A 24,872-nucleotide genomic window follows, 5' to 3' on the forward strand; every position below is an offset into this window, starting at 1 on the left:
AGCGAAAGAGTGACGTGTGAGAATTTGCAGAAACCACAATTGACACGTGGCAGTCTCTCAGCGCTTGCGAGATGCAACGGGGCACAATTTCCAAAGCATGATAATTGATAAATCTCAAAGGCTCTGAAACTGTTAGGTTCACGCGCAATTAGGCGCGTGCTAAAATTGCAGACTAAATAACCAGTTCCAAATAGATTATTGTTGATTTTCAAGAGCTATTACAATAATTATACTACTATGTTTATAGAACAAATTTCAATAGGTCTGGTGGGGATATTTAAAAGATTTTAAACATATATTTGAATATAAAATAATAGCATACTTATTTGCGTAATATACCTATAAATAACAAAACTAACAAGATAAATAAAAAAATATACATTGTAACAAACAAATTATTAATCTATACAATCTACAAATACGAATTTAGTGTGTCGACTAATTAAAAGACTCTTCTTATTATTTCTGTTAGAACAATTTCTGGAAATCGATAGAAAAGTGTAATGGGTCGATTGATTAAACGCTATAGTTTATTGCTATTTTTAGTAAGAAGCAGATCATAACTTCCACAAGATACAAAAAAAAAAAAAAAGAAGAGTCGACAGTTTACACGCGCGTGTGAGAGAGTGAGACTTTGGGTTAACAGAACGGACACAAATTTTAAAAACATCCGAGGAGTCCTTAATTATTCAACGCACCTTTCGCTAATAACTTCTACCCTTTTTCCTGTTTTGCCCACAAAAGTCAACGCCTTTCTCTCCCGTTCTCCGTCTGTATATCTCTGCCATGGATGAACAGCCTCTGGTGTAACGTCGGCTTGAATTTCCCCTAAGCGCTGGTTTCTCCATCTGGGTTTTACGTATCTGTGAAAAGGATTGAGCTTTGTGAGTGAAAGCGATCGGATTTCTTAATGGGTAACGGCGTCCGGAAGCTAAGGGTATGTTTCAACGGCGGAGAGCCTCGCCGGAAAAAGGAGAAGTCGGTCATGGCGCCGGACCCTCTCGACGAAGGTTCGGCCGGATCACTACTTCTGCTACGTCCGACCAGGTTTTCCTCCACTATGGTTCAGTCCGAGGAAGAAACAGCCACGTTCCGTGCAAGATCCGGCGCCAACGCGGCAACTCCTCTTTCCACTTCCCTCTGCGATCCGTACGGACACATGGACCAAGCCGCCGGAAGGAGGCGAAGATTCCAAGGAGGCGAGGGGGATTTAATAGAATTCGGTTTTGGACATTTCTTGTAATGATTAGAATATATATATATATATATAGGGACCTGTCTATCTCGAATTCTTCACTTTGACACTTGTCTCCCATCTGAGTTTTGGGTCATAAAGATTATTCCGCCAACAAAATTGCAAGGAATATTTTATATATATACATATATAGGGAATATACAATATTATAGACATGCAAATATATTCGTTAGAGTGTAAAGAGGAAAAACGAAACCCGACCAAGGACGAGGCGAAAGACGAACCATCACGCAGATGAACCGGCTTTTTAGATCGGTCGTAGAAGAAACTCTTGAATGGAATTTTTATTATAAATATCATATGATCTGTTAAATGAAAACAATTTCAAAGACGAGAGCTAACTGTGTGACATGTTTAGCATAGGATTTTATATATTTTATTTTCATTTACGTCGAAGTCGAACATGTTAGATTGCTGCATTTCACTTGTGACAATTGATCTCGGAATGTTTTTTATATATCACATTACGATCATTCGTTCGATTTATTAAATTCAGATAAAAGGTTCATATATATATATATATATATATATTAGTGTGGAAAAAAATAAAAGGAATAATTGAGGGAAAAAACGTACACAGGGAAAGGACAGAGTAAATGGGCCATGGATGAGCAGTTGGGCGCCTCAACTATCATCGGAATTGGGCCTTCTGGTCAGTCCACGTGTCTTATCAAATCCGTTAACCTAACCCACTGGGTCCCACTTGTTGGTACTCCACGTGTGTATATATATTAAACCGAATGCACGATACCGCTATTGGTACTGGACATTCATTCCAAGACTTAGAAGTTCAAAAAATACCTAATGGAAGTAAGAGACAACATCAAAAGGCCCAAAAGCCCAAAATGCATGACAGCCTACGACAAATACTGCCGAGTGCCGAATGTAAATCATTCGTTATAATTTACTTTCAGACCCAACTGCAATTTGAGCAATAAGTTTCATCATAATCATACGACGATGACGAGGGGAAAAAAACAAGACAGGACGCGAAGATACGAGAAAGAACTCAAAACGGTCCAAAACCCACCTCAGATCTTCTTGCCTCTTCTCTCCTACATAACCACAAAAACCAATTCAAAACGCAACAGCAATCGCCTGCGATCAAGGAAACCAGCGTTTTTTCAGTTACAATGCGGCTTATTCCGAGCATTTTCGGCGGCAGAAAGACCGCAGCCTTCGACCCTTCATCCCTCGACATCTTCGACCCGTTCGAGAGCTTCATCAGCTCCGAGGTTGTCCCAAAGGTATCAGCTATTGCGAATGTGCGGGTAGACGGAGACCCCCGGAAGGGCGTACGTGACCAATGCCGATCTTCTCGGAATGAAGAAAGAGGAGGTGAAGGTGGAGGTCGATGACGAAGGAGAAGGAAGATAAGAACGACACGTGGCACCGAAGCAGTAGCCTGAGGAGAAAAGAGAGAGAGAGAGGGTAAAGGTTAAAGGTTCCTCGAGGTTCTCTCTTTTTTATTGTAATAAAACTAATTAGTGGTGCATGCATGACGAAGATGTAATTATGCGTCCGGAAGATTTGGTTCCCTCAGAGATTTTGTTCCTTTTTTCTTAACATTTAATTAATGCTTAACACGTGTGTACGTATACTTTCTTTTCTTTTATTATCCGTGGGGTTTATCTAACAATTTTGATCTGTAATAATTTCCAGCCACTAAACAACTCTCAAACCCATTAAGGATCCCACGTTCAGTTTTCAATCTAAAAAATTCGGTTTTATATCGAATATTTGACTTCATTTTAGCTTATTTTTTATTAAAAAAATATCCATATTCTAAAAGATTATTGAATTTCGATTATTTTTATACTTGCTTCGATCGATTAGTTCATTTTAAAAATTATATCTAATAAATTTTTAGACAGACTGATTTAAATATAATCGTATGTGGTTTTTTTTTCTATTTAATTCAGTTTTTAAAATCCAAACCAAAATTTTATCTACCAAAAAAACAACATTTATAATAGCTTATTATACTACTGAATAATTAACAGCAGTTTCACAGTTACAACAATATTACCAAAAAAAACAGGGTTTTTTTATTATTATAAAGAAGCTAACAAAAGTAATTGAAATGATTTTGACCCCACAGTGAAAAATGTGGGACTGTCATAAAAATTCGAACAACACTTTAGATTTAGAGAACGGAAAATTGATCTGACGGCATTGTTTTCTGTGAGCGACATTCTCTCCTACCTGTAGATCCACTCCTCTATCTCATCACACACAGCATCATTCACATAATTGCAAAATCATTATATATATATATATATATATATATATATATATATTCTTTGTAATAACACATACATACATACATACATACATACATACACACATATATACATACATACATACATACATACATACATACATACATACATACATACATACATACATACATACATATATATTCTTTGTAGTAACACATACATACATACATACATACATACATACATACATATATACAAACATACATGCATGCATGCATGCATACATATAACCACACATAGACATCCAGAAATAAGAAAAAATAAATATTCCGCTGTAGCACAGTGGTTAAATTTATTTCAACCAAAAAAAAAGAAAAAAGAAAAAAACCATATAGTACTAGAGTTTCTATTTTACAATCATTTTTATTTAGTTTCTGTTTTTTTGTCTGGTATTAATTAGAAGTTCTATTAAAAATTATCTCCTCTGTGTTAAACAGTCTGATTAATTGTCTGGCAATTTGATTCATTCCCATACATTTTTCTTTTTGGTACGTGGCACACACATATATATATATATATATATTATATATATATTATATATATATTATATATATATTGTACACAGTATATATACACACGCACACAGTACATGCATACAAATTAAAATGCAGCCGTGCATGCATCTCTGTCTGTATGTGCTGAGAAGACTGCAAAAGGAAAAGAAGGAGGCTCCTAAAAATATGAGAAAAAAAAAAAAGCTTTCATCGGAATTTTAAACCTTTGCTAAATCAATGTAAAAGGCACTGAATTATAATATATATAATCAGATTCCTTAGACAGTAAACCCCCTTTTACTTTATAAAACTATCCTAAAGACAGATCGTGTAGATAGATGTGTATATATATATATAGGTATTTCAAGGATTTCCATCTCGTAAATTCTTATAATTAATTTAAGTACCATATATATATATATATATATGATTTAAAAAGAAAACTAACGTGATATAAAAAAGGCTTCATTATAGACAGAATTCACATATTTCAACTGAAAATATAAATTAACTATAAAAGTTAAAACAGGTTTAAGAAGACTCGGTCAAATGGATGAAGGACGAATTGGACAGAGACAGACACGACACAACACATGAACAAGTTCAAGCAAACGACGAGACCACACTATTGATCATATGTTTCGACTTACAAGTACTAAAACTACTAAAATAAATAACCAATCAGAAGACGAATTACAAATCTACCTCTTAGTACTTCTCCTCGATCTCGCTCTGCATGCATTAGATCCTGACCGTTCATTCTCACCATTGTCATCGCCATCGACCATATTTCGAAAGGTTATCATCCGAGAAAACAAGATTCACAAGAGGTGATCATTGGAAGAAGATCCCGGGAAATTACCCGAACCGGTCCAATATTGATTGGATTGATTATTAGCCGTTAAACCGGGAACTGTTCTCAACAAATTAGCCAGGTGGGTCTCCTCCATCTTAACCGAAGCCATCTGAGAAACCCTAGCAGCAGCCATGGAAGCTGAAGAAGAAGATAGTCCGACTATGTTGTTTCCCATATTGCCCTCGCTCTGAAAAGCGTATAACCCTATTGTCGTTGGATCAAACAAAGCGAACTGGTTAGACGTCAGAATGTTATTCTCGTTGTTGCTGATCATCAAACCGGAAGTGTTGGCTCCGGTTCCGACATGAAGAAACCCTAGTTCATTCATTAAACTGTTGCTGTTACCGTTACCGTTGTCCCTTAAACCGATGTGACCTTGGTTGTTGCCGCTAATGGCGGCTAAGTTCAAACCGATGTTCCCAAGCTGACTAAGATTCTGTAAAGTGGGCAAAAACGGAAACTGACTATTTGTCGGCGCCGTCGTGGGGCTCGGATCTACGCCTGTCAGCTTGTTCTGATTATTATTGTTCGAAGATGACGTCTTACTTGTGTTCCCAGCTTTGCCCTTCTTGTTCCTCCGGCAACCTCCGCCGACGGGAACGTTCCTCAGGGCGCCTCCACGTGTCCAGTAACGTCGACAGGCCTTGCAGAAATGGCGGGGCTGAGAGAGGCTGTAGTTGTTGTAGTAACAGAACTTAGTGTTAGCTGAGTCGCATCGAGGGCATTTCAAGGGACCCTCCGGTTGAGGGACCTTTGCAAGCCTGGCTCGCTCCGCCATCGGGCCGCCACCGAGCCCGGCCGTAGTACCACCGCCTCCGACGGCAGAGGCGGGGGGGGCATGGTGGTGGGTATGGTTAGGGTTTTGAGGGAGAGGGGGAAGCTGGTGAGAGAGCCCTTCATGGGCATTAATCACACTTCCGCGTTCTTGCTGCTGATGATATTGATAATTCGAATTCGTCTGCAACTAGAAAAAAATCAAAAAGGAAAAAGATTTAATCAAACTTTTCTTCGTTTTCAGATGTTTAAATACTACAAAATTTATGAAATAGAAAAAAAAAACTTATACACAAAATAAGATGCGATTATACGTATTTGGGGTTTTCAAGTACACCAAATATTTCTATATGGATATGCGATCATAGAGCAAGAAATGACTATATACTTGGGCGAGGGTCAGAAAGGGAAGGAGAAAGGATTAAAGATGAGAATACGAATATCTTTTTTACCCATGGATCGAAATTATTAATATACGAATCAAAAAATCAACATGGAATTTGAGAGAGAAAAAAAAAAAGCAACGGAAACAAAAAGATAAAAATTCGTGAGTAGTTTAAGACGAAGAAGTGAACCTGCGGCCAATTGGGTGGATCTATAAAGCTCGAGACCGGAGAGAAAACCATTGTTCTTCCTCCTTTTGTCCTCTTTGTTCTTCCTTCTTTAATAAAGTTTGATGGATCTTTAGGGGGAAAAACTCAAAAGAAAAACGGTGGAGAATCAAATAAAAACGAAAGGGAGAAGGCAAAGCTAAAGAGAGGATGCGGATCAAGAGGGCACGAAACCAAAAGGGGAAGAGGGAAGAGAGCCATAGAGAGAAGACGACGATGATAGAGAGGAAGAAGAAGATAAAGGAGGAATTTTATTTTATTTTAATTAAAGCAGCCATATTAATTTTTTTTATGCTTTCTCTTTATATCATTCTCCCCGTCCATTGTGTACATTATTCCCTCTTTTAGGGCTTGAGTGGAGGAAGTTTCTTCGCCTGTAAGATATATTTGGTGAAGCAGTGGAATAATATTATAACACAATAATAACAGTAGCATATATACATCTAAGCATACACATGCAACTAGAGACCATATATTTATATTTATATATATATATTGATGCGTATTGTTTTGAGAAAAAAAGTATTCGGATTTAACATAGTGGACGTAAAATACTGAAGTACGCACACACACATATAGTTAAATGTATGTATCATTGTTAACGAAGCTATATTCCGTGAAAATAAATATTATTTTATGGGTGTGTATATATATATATATTCGATAATTTGTTTTGAAAAATAACTTTAGGACCGAGATTCACAGCTCCGTAAAGCAAAATATAATCATTCTGTGTGGAACTTTTGGTGGGATCTCATCTAAAGATTAATAAAAAATACATGAAATAATTAAAGTTGCATGAATAAATATTATACTCCTTTTTTTTCGTAATTCCTTATCCTTTATTTATCTAAGAAACCGAAAACATAATGTTTCGTTTCCCATGCTGGTCGTGTTAAGCATATTCATTCATTTGAAAAATCTAACCAAATTTACCGCTTTTTCCCCTAACGCAAAACATACATTTTTATACAGATTAAAAGCTGAAAATATTATACCGACTAAATGGCTATGCTATTGTAACATATATATATTTCTACCCTGCTTATTAGTACCATGCCTAAAACGCGAAATTATTTTTCATTGTGTTTTCCATTTATTTAGGATATATATATATATATAAAACCATACACACTCGCCATACTACAATATGTTCTTTGAACTCCATTCTTATTTTCACAGTTCTGCCTCTACCACAAGAAATGTTGATGAATGTTATTTGTTTTACTTTGAAATTACACAAAAAATATATTAAATAAGGATCATATATATATATTTACTTGTGCGAATGATTCATCATATTTTACAATCGTTTTGGCGATCATTGTATGCATAATGACAAGATGATAAACGATTTGGAAATTTAAATTTGTAATTTCAACAACTTGTAACTATTATTGGTGCCAACTTTTTTTAATAACAAAAACGTATGATCATTGTTAAAAGGTTCCCATTTCGCTTATCTCTTCGTCACTCTTTTCGTCTAATAAATGCGGAAACCTTTTCTTTTCTCCTCAGAGAAAGAGACAGCGAAAACGGCCTGCGTGTGCGTGCTGCAGCATTATTACGAATTTGCTTCGAGTGGGTCAAAATCGCCACGAACGTGAAAAAAAAAACCCTAGTTTTATTTATTAAAAAGTCGAATAAAAATCTTATAAACGTTGGTTGATGCATGAAGTCATCAAACCTTTTCATGTAACCCAATCATCACGTACGTTCTTATCGTTCTTCTTCGATGCTTTTTTCTATATCTTTTTTTGGCCCTTTAAGTCTGATAAATCTCCACTTCAAAATCCCAAATAATCTTTGCAACTTTCCCCAAAGAGAAGTTCTTTCATGCACGGAATTTCCAAATACAAAGCTAATATGGATTATGTTACAGAAATCACTTTGGTTGTTGCATATTTCCCTTTACAAAACGATAAATCGAATTATCGATCGATTATCCTACGATGATCATAAGTTGATTTGTGTACATGTAATTTGAAGAGGATTGCGGCGTTGTATATGAGATTGGAACTGTTGATTTGGAGACAACCAAATGATTTTAGTCCGTGGATTTTTTTTTTGAATTTTGTGTTTTAATTTGTCAATGAATTGAAAAAAAAAATTCAAGTGAGAACAAATTATTTTGTTTGGTAGAGGAAAATTTTCTTTTCCGTGTAGATATTGTTTACTAGGCAAAAGTGGTGGTCTCGATTACGGATTGTATCGCATATCGTTTTCAAAAGATTATAGACACTGGCTATATATGAATATACATCGTTTTGCTTTTTATATTATACATCTAACCACCCAACAGTTGGCGGTACAGTGGTTGAGAGGTGACAAAGTCATCTTCGAGGTCATGGATTCGATTCTACTGGTGGGGAGGGATGTAATTTCTGGATCAGAATGGTCCATATACAAAGGCTGGTCCCGGGTCTAGGGTAGATGTAGTCGGACCGAAGGCTCAGGCAACCATCCTGGTTATCAAAAAAAAAAAATTATACATCTAACGGTACGAAATTCTCAAATAAAAATAAGTATTCTTTCTCAGTTTTGGACGTATCTAGACAGATTGTTTTACCTATATGTTAGGATACGTATGATCTTTAAGCACAATTAATCATTCTAGTAAACACATGCATTAATTATGCACGTGTATATAGATATACACAAAAGATATTATATATATATATACGGCAGATGAGCCAAAGATTAAATCACTCGACGATTCAATTTTTTATTCGAGGCAATATTTACACAGTATATTTGTACGTATGTCCTTCAAAACTATATACCACAATGGTAAATGAATACCATAGCACAATTATATATGTTGATTTAAGAATTTGTCATGCACACACATATACACATACTGGTGTGTATACATATAGGATTGGGTGGAAATATACGCGGATTCCGAGCCAAAAAAAAAACACAAAGGACGACAGAGAGAAGAGAAAGGCCCTCGGGCAACCGTAGGGACAATAACAAAGCGCAATGTCCACATCAATCCCAAGCCCCCACCTCACGCCTTCGGTCGGATTTCTGTCCGCCACGTCATTCTTCTGGGACCCACTTGACGAATCTTATCCTACGGCTCTTGTTTTTCTCCGGTTTTCGACGGTCCAGATTATCTGGCTGCCCTTCTCCGGTTTTCGACGGTTCCGACGCGGAGAGACTTCAAAGGAGAAGTGAATATTTGAATATTCTTGAAATTGGATTTGAATATAATATGATTCATAATATATGATTAAGAAGACATTTTCCTTTTTATGTATTTTATATGTATGTAACGTACGATCGCATGTGTACAATTAGCACATATATTCTCTCTCTATATATATATGTATATATACACACCATCAAAAGAATCAGTTTAAATCAAACTCTTTGAATTTTTACTACCTTCGATTCTAACTATCTGGAAGGGAATATTTTATCAAACAGTACGAATTAAAGATAGAAAATATTCGAGAAGGGTCGATCCAATTCTCTTTGATATCGGTCATGATATAATGATTAGATTAATTGTCGTTTTCAAAATGCGTATAATATATATGAGCATATATATTAATTGGCCCTAATAATCTGTAAGACCAATACATACATAACATCAATGAATTAATTTTATATCAAATCCATATTTAACAACAATATAGTAGTATAATAAACTATTAAACCTAGATCATTTCGACAATAAATACAAGATTTTAGGGTTGTGATTATGAGGTTCATTAATAAATTGAGTATAATTTATTTTTATTTAATTTTCCGGTTAGAAAAAGGAGAACGTGTGAAGAAAATGAAAATGACAAGAAAGAAAAAAGAGAGTGGGAATCAGATTCCTTGACAATTAATTGCACCGTCCAGGCAGCTTTTTCCTATGGAGCCTTATGTTTTTGTGCATAAAGCCTTGCCCCTTAATCTTTGGAGACAATACACAAAGCACTCAAGTTGCAAAAGAACCAAACCCTGTACAAATACATATAATTATTTTGATTCATAAAAAGTTTTATAATATTATATATATCCCATATAATATTATATATGTGTGTGTGTTTGTAAATAAATTAATCAGCCGGAGAATTTTGACTAACTAAAGATTAGAGGACGAGAATATATGGGTCTTATGCATGCATTCCGTAGGAAATAATTATTTTTATTTTATTTTATTTTTTCTAATCTTTTCCCAAAATTTAATGCAAATTGGAGAAAATATAACCCTAAAATCCCACCCGATGAGGAGAGAGACAAAAAGTAGCCCATGTATGAATGGGCCTAATGACAAAATAAAATATCATTTGGGCCAGCATTTGCCAGCCCATTTGTTCTCTGAGCTTCAGACAGTGGGACGTCGTTTTAATACCCTTAACCGAAACATTGTGGTTTGTTACCTTCGTGGCTATGCCACGTGCCACTTTCTTATTCGTCCCCTCGCATGAACCATAAAATTTGAAGATAATGCAAAATTAAATAAAAAAGAAAATTAAAAGAAAATCCCCCTCTCTCTTATCTCATCCTCCTTCGGCGACGTCGGTTTTCATGGCGAGAGCACTAGTCTCGTCTCCGCCGTCATTCCTCGGATCGCCGTTGGTTCAGCCTTCGTCTTTCCGCCACGGAGGCGGAAGTAGCGGTGCCGGAGGATTCGTGCACTGTCTGCCTCACCGGAGCAATAGGCTTATCAGTACCTACACTACCGTTCGATTCAGCTTACACGAGATTCCTCCGGTCCATGGCCTTGACTCTTCGGTTGACCTCGCTGCGATTCTCACCAGAGCGGAGGCTCTCCTGTACACCATAGCCGACGCTGCCGTCGCCGGGGATTGGCGGTACAGTGGTTGAGAGGTGACAAAGTCATCTTCGAGGTCATGGATTCGATTCTACTGGTGGGGAGGGATGTAATTTCTGGATCAGAATGGTCCATATACAAAGGCTGGTCCCGGGGCTAGGGGAGATGTAGTCGGACCGAAGGCTCAGGCAACCATCCTGGTTATCAAAAAAAAAAAATTATACATCTAACGGTACGAAATTCTCAAATAAAAATAAGTATTCTTTCTCAGTTTTGGACGTATCTAGACAGATTGTTTTACCTATATGTTAGGATACGTATGATCTTTAAGCACAATTAATCATTCTAGTAAACACATGCATTAATTATGCACGTGTATATAGATATACACAAAAGATATTATATATATATATACGGCAGATGAGCCAAAGATTAAATCACTCGACGATTCAATTTTTTATTCGAGGCAATATTTACACAGTATATTTGTACGTATGTCCTTCAAAACTATATACCACAATGGTAAATGAGGTATGGAATTCGTTCTCAAGGTAAATTTGAGTTGCAGATTCACATTCTGTTTGCGCAATTAGAGGAAATTCTGTTTATGTTTAGTAAAAAGGTTTATGAAATTCTTTTGTAGCTGAGTTTCTGTTTGAAATTAGGTTTTGAAGGGTGGGCTTTCGACTCTTCATGTACCGTACGCCTATGGATTTGCCATTATATTGCTTACTGTTATTGTGAAAGCGGCAACCTACCCTTTGACAAAGCAACAGGTGAGAAATGCTAACACTTTGCAGCTCCCTTTCTGGAATATGATAAAGCTTTTTGAAGCGTTTATAAGGGAAAAATATATACATAATATATTGTTCCCTTATATGCGGAACCGCATTTTGGCATGCAGAGAGAAAACATCGAGAGTTTTGCTCAATGGAATTAGGTTTCGTTGGGAATTATTTTCTCTACGTGATAGGTTTTTCCGCAATGTAGGTCGAATCAACACTCGCAATGCAGAATCTTCAACCTAAAATCAAAGCCATTCAACAAAGATACGCAGGAAATCAGGTGCTCTTGTATCTTTTGGCGCTTATGTGTACCTTTGGCTCAAACCTGGGTAATCTAGATGGCAGAGTCTAACTTCTTTTCTTTTTGTTACATATCTCCAGGAAAGAATACAACTAGAGACTTCACGCTTGTATAGACAGGCTGGTGTTAATCCGTTGGCAGGTACGTGTCGAAAATGATGCTCTCCGTGTGGAATCATTCTTTTAGATTATTAATTATATTTGTATTTATATGCTAGTAGGTATGATCTCTCACTTTGAAATCAGATGTACGTTCCTCTGTCGAGAACTGCTGTGGTGCTGATGTGTAGAATATCCTATTATTTTTGTTTTAGGCTGTTTACCGACTTTAGCCACGATACCAGTTTGGATTGGTTTGTACCAAGCTCTCTCAAACGTGGCAAACGAGGTCGAGGATCATGCCTAAGGCTCTTTTTTTTGTGATGAACGTTGGCTTGGCTGCAGATCAAAACTATCATTTGTCTCTTTTCTGAACGTTCTAAAACTTTTGGATGCAGGGTCTATTGACAGAAGGTTTCTTTTGGATACCCTCTTTGGGTGGGCCAACTACAATTGCTGCTCGACAAAGTGGAGCCGGTATATCTTGGCTTCTCCCATTTGTGGTAATTGACAGAGCACCTCTGATTTAATCTTCACATTTGTTTGACCTTTGAGCCTTTTCTGGGCAAAGCTAGTAAATTACTGTGAGACAAGTGTGAGTTCTTTCCCATGTGATAATATCTGATTCATGATAGAGAACTATGTCATGTAACTGAAACTTTTCTCTGCCATTAGCATCCTTGTCTCGGTGTCTAATATGGTTTGGTGGTGCAGGACGGGCACCCACCGTTGGGCTGGCAAGACACTGCTGCCTATCTTGTTTTACCTGTTCTCCTCATTGTCTCGCAATACGTGTCAATGGAGATCATGAAGCCTCCTCAGGTGAGAAACCTTGACTATCCCCTTTACTTGCAATTCAGTCCGCAATCAGTAAAGACTCAGATATAGTTATCAAGCTTTAAGTCCTTATCATTTATTTCGGCAGACAGATGATCCTGCTCAGAAGAATACCCTTCTCGTATTCAAGTTTCTTCCACTCATGATTGGATACTTTGCACTGTCTGTTCCGTCAGGATTATCTATATACTGGTTCGGTTTCCTCATCCATTCCCTACGCATCTTAAAATTTCATATTTTCGCTAAAATGTAAAATTCCGTGGGAACCTCTTCAGGCTTTTGCCCATCCTGCTTTAGAGATAACCGAAATAGCAGATGGCTCTGTTTAAAGATTAATCAGAGCAGACCTCAAATTAACCGCCTTAAGATAACAAAGTTCTAGTAATGCATTATGTTTCGAAAAGGATGAATTTTTTTTCCGGTTACAATGCCACTATCTTCGGACCAAGAAAGAAGCATCCTGTTGAAATTGTCAATGTTCATAGTGCATGGTATATGTGCAGAGGCATGTCCTAAGCGTTGGGCTAATAATGATAAGCCGTTATTTTTTGTGTTCAGGTTTACAAACAATGTGCTTAGCACCGCCCAACAGGTATGGCTGCGTAAACTAGGAGGCGCAAAGCCCGCCGTTGGCGAAAATGCGAGCGGGATAATAAGTGCAGGACAGGCAAAGAGATCGGTTGCTCTGCCTGGCGAGGCAGGTGACAGGTAATTGAATTCGATTTTAATCCATCATTTCGAAATGTTTGTTCTCCAGGAGTTGATCAATATATTAATGGGATCAACAGATTCAGACAATTGAAAGACCAAGAGAAACGCAGCAACAAGAAGAACAAGGCAGTTGCAGTTGGGAAAGAACCGGCTCTGTCTGAATCGGGCGAAGGATCCGATGATGAGAACACCGACTCGGTGAAAGCCCGAAAACTGGTGATTAATAGTTTTAATTAAAGCCATCAAGATTAAGAACTGATGAAGTCTTGAATTTTTTTTTTTTTTTGAAGGGTGATGAGGTTCTTGAAGTTGAAGGAGCGTATGCTTCGACCACAAGTAAGCCGGTTACTGACGTTTCCCAACGGAGAAGCAAACGGTCAAAGCGGAAACGAAGCGTATAGACAACTCAAAAAAAAAAAAAATACTATACGGATTTTGTTTATCAGCAACCATACTGTATACTTGAGGTGAGTGAACCCATCTAACTGTTATATTAATATATATATATATATATATACACTAAATTCATTTTTCGATTAGCCCACTTTACTTCGTTGGTTAAAAATCTTTTTTTTTTTTGGTAAATCGTTGGTTAAAATACTTGATAATAAATAAACTTTTCGCAGCTATAAAATCGAACCACAACATTCACACTTAGGAAACATATATATATATATATATGTATATATATATTGTAGTTGTTAATAGATGTTTCCAACCGCTAATTTATTTTCTTACACCCAACGCTCTATGTAAAAAAAACTGACGTGGACTTTATGCAGTTTCCGAATATCCCACGTTTTTTTGTCATATCTTTAGTTGGGCCTATTATTATTAATGGGCGGCCAATAATGGTATCTTTTATAATATGGGCTTTAAGTGTCGGTGCTTCCACCTCGTGACTGTTGTTCTCGAAAAACGTTCGCCGGGTTCTGGTTTCCATTTGGTTTGGTTATTTTTAAAAATTTTAAATATTATCCATATTCTGTTTGTTAATGTTACATTTGATTCAGTTCTTTTTTTTTCGGATTCGGTACTGTTATTTTTATATTCAATTTATGTTTTGTTTTCTTAATTTTAAAAATAATATATATATATATATATAATAGTCATTTTTTCGATTAAGTTATATATGATTTGGTTTGAATTTATTGGTTTTACATAATTTGAACACTCCTGCTTTCGAAAAGTGGATAAAGTGTTTGTACGTATATATGTGTGTTGTCTGTTTGTATTTTGTGGAGATACATACATTTATGCGCACAATCAAATCTACAGGAAATTATGATGTCATCATCTTTACCTAACATGATAAGACAACTTTGAGATCATAAGGCACTTCTTGAAAAGTTTTGTTATCCACCAACATTTCTCCCACCATTTTTTATTAATAATAATAATAATAATAATAATAATAATAATAATAATAATAATAATAATTTAACCGGAGAACTAACTATTCACGCAATATATAGAAGCCAGATGATGTATGAAAATGAAAGGTAAAAGCCAATTAATAGTCATTAACCAATCCAATGTGTGTAAGCTGACACCTCCAAGATGAGAAAATGATCTCCAAGGAAATCTATTAAGTTAACGACGTCCGTCAGTTTTAGTGAACTTGGAATCATATAAGGACCAACCAATAAAATATTGGTAATATTTTATTTCTCTAAAAAGGACAATAAATAAGAGAATTCCTTTTTTTTTCCCTTTAATTCCCAACTAGAATTCGACTAAGATACTATATTATGAATACATAACATATTATATGCAAATAGTATTATTTAAATTACAAATATTTTTGCGCCATGTATAAATCGTATTATTTAGACTAAAAATTAACTTTAAGATGTAGATATTATATAATTTAAATGACAATATTTACATAGATATGATATACTGTATATGATTTAAATGAATAAATAACAGATGTTCTCGGGTTTCCGTCTCATCCTTGAAATGATGTGTATATTATATTATAATTTAGAAATTAATTTTTTATAAAAAAACGAAAACAAGAACATAAAATAATAGCAAGCATGAAATATTGAGAAAACATTAAAAGGGAACGTCACCAGGTCTTACTGTTTCCCGTTGCCCTAAAAAAATGTGAACGGGGGAGCGCATGCAAACGACCCGTCGGTCCACCATCTTTTTTCCATGCAAATAAATATCAAATCCCACTTCTTTTGTTTTTTATTTCTTACATAAATATTTTTATTTTTTATTACTTAGCTCATCGATTTATAAGATTCCATGTATTTGTGCGTAATTATAAAATCGTTTTAACAAAAAAAAATAATTATAAAATCGTGGGATGCGGAGGTACGTGCGCTGACCTTTCGGGTGAGGAATAGATACGGACAACTGCTGACGACATTATCAACTTTAAAAATAATCATTATAGATTATTAGATTATCACCCCTACTTAGTACTTACCATTATTACCCCCCCTCTATTTCTTTATCTTTCCCAATTCCACCCTAATTTCTTGAAATAACAATATAGCCCCCCGATCTCGATTACTAATTACTAACTACTGATTACCACATCCTGCTGCATACATTCACTCATTCCAGGAAAACATATATTTAATTAAATATATTTGTATAGAGTCTGCCTGATGTAATTTTGCATAACAATGGAATTAAAGATTAACAGATGAATTTTTGTTATATACTAACAGAATAGATTAAAAAATGCCAACTAATTGGTATTTTGTTTATATTAACAGAATAAATTAATTTTATCAAAATAGATATATAATTTAAAAAATGCCAATAAATTTTGGCTTTATATTGCATGTATCATAATTAATAAATAAATAAAAATTACATATTATATATAAAAATAAATTTCACTAATTAATGTATAAAATTTTCCATTTGTAAATATGTTTGGAATTAAAATTTGTGATTGATTTTAAAACAATAATTGTATGACTAATAATAAAATAATTATATATCTGATAATACATTAAAATATTTAAAACATTACAATAATTATATGTCTGCGGACTGATAGGTTCTTTCACTAAAACACATTACAATTCGTTTAACATCTTACCAATCAATCAGAAATTTTCATTCGTTGATAATTGCGTCGAGGAGATTGCAGGTATTTAATTAGTGGCTATCGTGTTGCCACTTGGAATATTGAAAAGGTTTCCAAAAGATTTTTTCCACCTGGGGACCCTCTGTATCGGACAGCAGTTTCTATTTTAGAAAACTACGTTTAACTAAACATGATGATGTCATATTTGTCTCCATCACGTTTTTTCAAAAATGTGAATTTAAAATCTTCATGTGCTTTTCGCGTTTCGTATTTATGTGCAAAAAATTGTTATAATTTCATTCAAAAAAAATTTTTACGAAAATATATTTTCCCATGTAAATTATTTCAAATTTATGTTATGTATCGGGAGATTTTGTTTTTATCATTTATAAGTATATGCGTATCATCAACTTTGCAAATATTATAACAAATTCTATCAGTCGAATAATAAATTCAGCAGACGAACGAATTCATAAGTCATAACTGTAAATATGATCGATCTCATAAATATAACAAATCTTATCAATCTTATTAATAGAAAACGAAAATTATTGATATTTATGGATATTTTTTTTAAATCAGAATTTTATGACCCAATATTTACAATAAATAATTGTCTTGTGAACATATTTTGATGCGTTTATTAAATGGAAAAGGTTTTGCAAATTTTATCTTTGTCTCTCTCTCTTTTTTTTTCTACCAAAAAAACTGCGAAATAACAAAAAATAAAATAGAACACGAACATACTAAGGGGATCAGTTTAATGTAAAAGAGTAGTATATTTGGTCTGACCTAATTTGTAATGAAAACAAAATTAAAATTAGAAACGTTTAGTGATGTGGCCTTAGATTAATATCTGACATTATGAGCATTGATGGGGTCTCAGCACTTTGATCACGCAACCAAATCTAGGATATGAAACATTTTATATGCAAAATTATTGTGGTTAAGTTGAATACCTCTCAAATGATTAAACTATTATGGTTGTTGTCAGGGCATCTTTTAGCAAGTGCACTCTTTTAGCAAGTGTAACCGGTGCGTTTGAACAGGGCCCCATTAATTTGGGGACCCCATTTTAAAAAAAAATAATAATTATTATTAATTATAAAAATAAAATATCTTTTATAATTTAACATTAAATTTTGTGAAATCATTATTCTAATAATTTTTTAGTATATAATTATTATAGAATAAATAAATAAATATACTATAAAAATTAATTAGATTATAAAATTTACTTTTTCTAGTTTATTATTAATACAAATTCAACGTTAAATTGAATTTTTAAATTGATTTCACAATTTCTATATTTTAAGAAGAAATTAATCATTTTATTTTAAAATTTGAAAATAGTTTGTATTTATGAATCCTAATTTTATGGATTTCCTTTATAAATTAATATTATTATCATTAATACATAAAAACATTACAAACTTTATTGACGATAATTACATTTTTTTCGTAATTAATAATTTTTCTAAATCAGTAAATAATTTTATTATTAATTTTTATTCTATAAAATTATATTTTTTATTATTAAATATTTTTAATAATAATATTTTTATTATATAAATTTATAATTTTTATTAATTAAATTTTATAAAATGTACAGGGCCCTATAAAAGTTTGAGACGGCCCTGGTTGTTGTTATTACTATTAACCATTCAACATATTTACAAATGGACTATATATAGCTTTTAATAAAAATTCTAAAATAAGAGAAAATAAACCAAAGAAAAATATAATAATATGTATAGACAGAAATTTAAATTCGACATAAACTTCCTGTATATTCTAATTTTTGTTCACCGGTTTTGTAATTTAAAACATGGGAATGTAGACTCGGTCGGTCCCTTGAATTGAATATAACATGTCTTTCTACATCTGCATGAGTAATCAAATCATATGACTAACATATCATTTTTTTTATACGGTGGAGACAGTCTCCACATTCCTTCGGGCCGTACACCGTTCGGTCCCGCGGACCAGACGACATTTCGGACACTAAACTCTTCGACTCCCCGCAATAATTAACAAACCACATGGAACAGATAAACCAACCGAAACTAACCGACTCAGAAAAATTTAGACATATTAGTTTTCCATTGTAAACTGTATAGTTTATTTGGTATATATATACACAGAGATAGATAGAAGCTTTATAATATATATATATATGTCCAAACTTGAATATATATAATCACCTAAAGGAGAAGATTGGACTGCTATATAACTTTGTAAATAATATTTTTTTATTAGTATTTAAATGAATAACTATATAATAAGTTTGCTTTAACTAACCAAATGCACTAACCAAAATTCAAATAAGGATCCGCAACTCCCCGACTTGACCCTTCCTCCTCCTCAAGGATCAATGAAAATCCAAGTAAAATTCGGTACAATCGGGACCAATAATATTATAATATTATTATTGTAAGTGGAAATCTAGAGAAATCCCACTTTGTAAAAATGATTTATAAGATAAATAATTAAATTATAATTTTGTTGTTTAATTAGCTGACAACGTTTTATTCAGCTCTTCTTCTCTCGCATTAGAACCTGTTTCCTCTTTCATGTATTCTTTAGAAGCCTAGCCGTTAATAAATACGGATTTAACTCACATTTGTCTTTTATTATTTTATTTATATAGCCATTAAATTAAAGTAACATTTCTTGCAATTCCTCTCACAAATAGTATATTATTCAATGGTATAAACATGTGTGTGTATATATATATATATGCGTGCGTCTGTGTAAATTTCATATATAAAATACTAAGCTTTTTCCAAAAAGAGATCAGTTTCCATTTTCTTATTGGTGTTTTGTTATATATATACCAAATTGGCCGTCACATAAGGATAGAACGCAGCACAAAAAAACTAAACTATGCATTTTTATGGTTTTGTTGTTGTGTGTCTGTATATACATATATGTATATAAGTGTGTGTGTGTATACTTTAATAGACAAATAAATTTGGTGAGGGATTCGAACGTGGCTAATGTTCATCCTCGCTTTTTTTATGAGTTTTTGTTAGGAGTGTCAATCAGATAGATCTGGCCTAAACTCGTACTTATAGCCCGATAGTTTCGAATTCGGGTTTGGGCCAAAACGATTTTTTTCGTATTTATTTAGCCGAATCCAAAATCCGATCCTATAGATTTTGAATTCGGATCCGGCCTAATCTACACAATTTTCTTTATAAATGTATTTTTTATTAAGAATTTTTTTTAAAAAAAAAAAATTCAAGTTTCAGATCATCCTGAAACGAACCTGAAATCCGATTTGAGTCCGATCCAAAAACCCAATTTTTTTCAGGCCTAAAAACTTAAGTCTAAAATCTGCTATTTTTTGGATTGATTCGTGCAGGACTTCACCTCGAACTAAATTGATATCTCTAGTTTTTACAGATTTCCTTAATTTGATTTATGTGTTGGGACGGGTTCACTTTGTTAAATATTAACTTAACTATTATTAATAATTTATTACATCTATTAAGTAAAGCTATAATACAATAAATCACATCTCCAAATAGTGCTTTCGGAGGCAAACGATGGAACATTAAGTGACTTGGCTAAGTCGTGATATTCTTGATATTTTGGATTTTAATTCGGATTCGTTTTGATTATTTTTTATATAATAATTTGGTTTTTTAAAAATTTTACCAATTGCGATTTATGTTGAATTTAATTTTCCATTTAATTTAGTAAGAAATAATCATTTTTAAAAAACTTTTTAATTTATTTGTTATTTGTTTGAATTTGATATCTCCAAACTAAAATGTCCGAATCGTCATCCGTTTTGATCATTTGTTTGAATTTGATATACATGGAGAAAGTCAATTGAGTTAATTTTATCATCATCATTATTATTAATATTATTAGTATTATTTTGTTGGTCGATGGATTCCATAAGTCCTTTACTCATATAAAATAAAATGTAACAACGATATATATATAGGTGAAATCACTCGCCCTCTCCTTTGTAAATTACAAATTCCCACCTTATAATACACGAGAATTGTGGATATATAATATAACCATTTGCATTATCCTTAGTTCGAGAAAAATCATATTTTAATTCTCTTTTATTCTGAATGGCTCAGAGCTGTTATCATTTTGTTAAATAATACAATAAAACGCATCAAATTGTTTTAAAGAGAAACTATCGACAAAGTAACAAAGGAAATTCTGCCGACATTATAATAATGTTATAACATTATATTAATAGCTTTTATAAAAAAACATTATATTAATGACGTGAACGATTTATTAAAAATAATAGCTAATAAAATGCCATATGTAATTAATGATTAATTCTTGCCAAACATTATATATAATAAGTTGTTTCACAACTCCAAATCCTCAATAGATACGAAAGAGTTTTATTCAAATCTGGTTTCCATTTTACTTTAGTTTAGCCATTTAATTCTGCCGCAACCTCACATACGTACTTGGCATACTCAATCTCTCTCTCATACATGTACATATTCACTAAAGCTCTTTTTATTGAATTTCATTTAAATTTATTACGTCATAACCCACACACTTGGAACCCACTTGGCGCACCTCCACGTGCCACTTAAGCACCCACTTATATTGTGTATACATATTTATAAACACCCATAGTCACCTCCCATATATTATTCCATATTCTAATTCACTTCCATTTCACTACACAATACAAAACATACTCCCAAATCTAAACCTTTCTCATTTCTCTCTCAGGTTTTGTCCTAAGTCTCTCAATCTCTAGGGCTCGAATTCTGTGTTTCGCTTTGCATACACACACACACACACAAATTAACGCTACGATCGATGAAAATGGCCATGACGGAACGAGCCCAAGCAATGTGGCGCACGTGCCTGGCCTCGGCCTTCAGGACGGCCCTTGCCTGCACCATCGTCGGAGCCGTGACACTCTACGGCCCCACGTCGCTCCTCCGTTACGTAGCATTCCCGGCCTTCTCTTATGTCACCGTTATACTCATCATCACCGACGCCACGCTCGGCGACACCCTCCGAGGTTGCTGGCTCGCCGTCTACGCCACGTGTCAGAGCGTGGGTCCTGCTCTCATCAGCCTCAAGCGCGCGCTGTTATATACATGTACGTATATCTATAATATATATCTCGATTTTATATAATTATATTTTATGTATATGCATGCGTATATATATTTAAAGTGACAACGTAGTCGTACGCATTTAACTTCAAGCTGCATTAATTATTTAGTATATTAAATTCTGAGACGATGTTCTAGATGTATATACATGCGATATACGTATCATCCTAATACTCGCGCGAGCTACTGATTGGAAGGAGAACAAATTTTTTGTACGTGCGGAGGAGGAAAAAAACAAAAATTTTTATGTATAGTTTTGAATATATATACACCAATTTATATAGGTATAGTGGTAACACAGTCAGACACGACATATGGGCGTGGCTAATTAGATTTATCGCAAACTTTGTTCCAATAATATTGTAGTGGCCATATATATATATATATATATATAAATACATATATACACTTTTTTTACATCATCAACCACCACAGATCGATATTCTCTACGGATACTAAAATTGATTTGGAGAACAAGTTCTATGCATGACCGGAAATTAAGACTATGATTCCCTTTCTTAATAACATAAATAAATCTATACATATATTCCACAATACTGATATTTATTATACTATTAAAACTACACACCAATCGCTTAATTATAATAATATATATGCTCGCAGAGAATCCACGCATAGTTATAGCTACGGTACAAGATTCTGTCCTGTTTTTATACATATAAATAATATATATATATATATATAGATATATATAGATATATATATACATATATTAAATTCTCATCGTGGGTTTCCCATGATGTGTCGACAGGTGAAACAAAGCTGCAAGGAGATTGGCCAAAATATATCGGAGAGACTGAAGCTGTATATCAAGGCCTTTAGTGCTGATGATGCCACGTCAGCAACCACGTCGATTTCTCAGGCCAGATTATTGGCTCCCCCTTCCTCCAAGCTTTACCAAACCATTAAACGCTACCAAGTAATTAATTATCATCCCAAGTTTTCATTGTCTCGTACATAAAATCACGTAGACGTACATGTGTTCATATACGTATACATATACACGTTTATGCTACCATATATATATATATATATATATATGTGTGTGTGTGTGTGTGTGTATTATCATATGGATGTTATTTATTGTTAATTCTGTTCACTATTTTTACAGCCAAGCATGAAATGGGAGAGGCTTCCGTTCAAGCTGTGCAGATCGCAACACTTCAACGAGAACACAGGAGATAAACTACAAAACATGGAAATCGCTCTAAGAGGAATGGAAATGGCTTTAACCAACACGTCTTCTTTTCCGGCGACATTACTTGCCGGAGAAGTAAAAGACGGCTTGATAAAGATACAAGAAGGCGTCACTCTCACCATCAAACGGATAAATAACTGTCTGCAGCCGTCCGTAAACCCAGAATCTGATCCCGACAACGCCTCCGGGTGCCTCCAAACACTTCAAGAATTCCCGGGCAAGCATCAAGATTTGCCTTTTTACTTCTTCTTGTTCTGTCTGAAGCTCCTCGAGAATATATCAATGGCTGAACCGGAGAACGACGAGGACAAGAAACCAGAATCTTCTTTGGAAGAGGACAAAAGTTGGTTCAGCATAAACTGGAGAAGCGCTTTGGGCAGCAAGAGGATGATGCCGGCGATTAAGCTGTCGCTTTCTTTAGGATTGGCTGTTTTGTTCGGTTCGATGTACAGTAAACCAAACGGTTACTGGTCCGGTTTACCTGTTGCCATCAGCTTTGCTGCTGCGAGAGAGGCGACTTTCAAGGTGGCAAACGTTAAGGCTCAAGGTACAGTGATAGGGACAGTGTATGGAGTCATGGGATGTTTTGTCTTTGAGAGGTTTTTGCCAATAAGGTTCCTGTCTTTGCTACCTTGGTTCGTCTTCTCGAGCTTCTTGGGTAAGAGCCGAATGTATGGACAAGCCGGGGCAATCTCGGCTGCGATTGGAGCTGTTCTTATCCTCGGGAGAAAGAATTTTGGACCACCGAGCGAGTTTGCCATCGCGAGAATTGTCGAGACTTTTATCGGCTTGTCATGTTCGATCATGATTGAGCTCATCTTGCAGCCCACAAGGGGTTCAACTCTCGCAAAACTCACGCTTTCTAGAAGCTTCCATGCATTACACGAGTGTGCAAGCCTGTTCGGGGAGAAAGGGGGTAAGGCAGAGATAATCCGGAGCCAGAAAAAGGTGAAAACCCATTTGATTGAGCTCAAGAAATTCACTGAAGAAGCCCAAGCCGAGCCGAGTTTCTGGTTCTTGCCCTTCAACTGTTCTTGCTATGACAAGTTATTCCGTTCGCTTTCCGAAATGGCTGATCTGTTGCAATTCAGCGCTCACGCAATAGGGTTTCTTGGAGCACAAGAAACGGACAGGCTTCAGAGTAAAAAGGTTTTGATTGAAGCGGAAGAAGACCTGAAGAATCTGACAGAGTCCATAGCTTCTGTCGCTAAATCTTTCGAGGAGATTATTCTTCTGAAGTCGATAAACGCACTGGAAAACGCGCTGGTCGAGAACAATGTCTCTTGGGACATCGAGGTGGGGAAGACCAAGAACCCTAGTTTTTCAAGAGCCGAGAATGATACGGATAAGGTCTTGGGGTCGTATCTCCGGCGTGAAGGAGAAGTGGAAGAGGTTGACAAGAGTGACGCGGTGCTGGGTTTGGGTGCGTTGGGGTTTTGCATGGAGAGAATGGTGAAGGAGATGAGAGAGATCGAAGAGAGGATCAAAGAGCTCGTGCAATGGGAGAACCCTTCGAGCCACGTTGATTTGCATGAAATCTCATGCAAAATACGTTCTTTGTACAAATGATGATGAATTGTTTGCAATAAACGTTGAAGTTTATAACGATTGAGAGAGGTCATGAAACTTGTTACATATATATATATATATATATATATATATATATATATATATATAAAGAGTGTATATATACA

General features: G+C 34.7%; 2 protein-coding genes and 1 pseudogene across 3 annotated transcripts; 2 read left to right on the forward strand and 1 right to left on the reverse strand.

Moving 5' to 3' along the window:
* Positions 1–4,480: 4,480 nt before the first annotated feature.
* Positions 4,481–6,546, reverse strand: LOC104815793 (dof zinc finger protein DOF2.2). 2 transcript variants are annotated; one of them, XM_010544351.1, is made up of 2 exons: positions 6,237–6,546; positions 4,481–5,845 (listed from the first exon to the last, which is right to left on the reverse strand). In XM_010544351.1, exons 1-2 carry the CDS (start codon positions 6,285–6,287, stop codon positions 4,853–4,855), a joined length of 1,044 nt encoding a protein of 347 aa, XP_010542653.1. In that variant the 5' UTR covers positions 6,288–6,546; the 3' UTR covers positions 4,481–4,852. The 2 variants fall into 2 exon arrangements, with proteins under 2 accessions (XP_010542653.1, XP_010542652.1); XM_010544350.2 differs by having other exon boundaries at positions 4,481–5,851; positions 6,237–6,545.
* A 4,213-nt stretch (positions 6,547–10,759) lies between these two features.
* Positions 10,760–14,325, forward strand: LOC104815794 (annotated as a pseudogene).
* An 8,394-nt stretch (positions 14,326–22,719) lies between these two features.
* Positions 22,720–24,784, forward strand: LOC104816079. The gene is made up of 2 exons (XM_010544748.1): positions 22,720–22,899; positions 23,092–24,784. The coding sequence occupies exons 1-2, from the start codon at positions 22,720–22,722 to the stop codon at positions 24,745–24,747; spliced, it is 1,836 nt and encodes a 611-aa protein (XP_010543050.1). The 3' UTR covers positions 24,748–24,784.
* The last annotated feature ends 88 nt before the right edge of the window (positions 24,785–24,872 follow it).

This window comes from Tarenaya hassleriana, unplaced genomic scaffold (assembly GCF_000463585.1).
Source record: "Tarenaya hassleriana unplaced genomic scaffold, ASM46358v1 Cleome24, whole genome shotgun sequence".
NCBI classification, from domain to species: domain Eukaryota; kingdom Viridiplantae; phylum Streptophyta; class Magnoliopsida; order Brassicales; family Cleomaceae; genus Tarenaya; species Tarenaya hassleriana.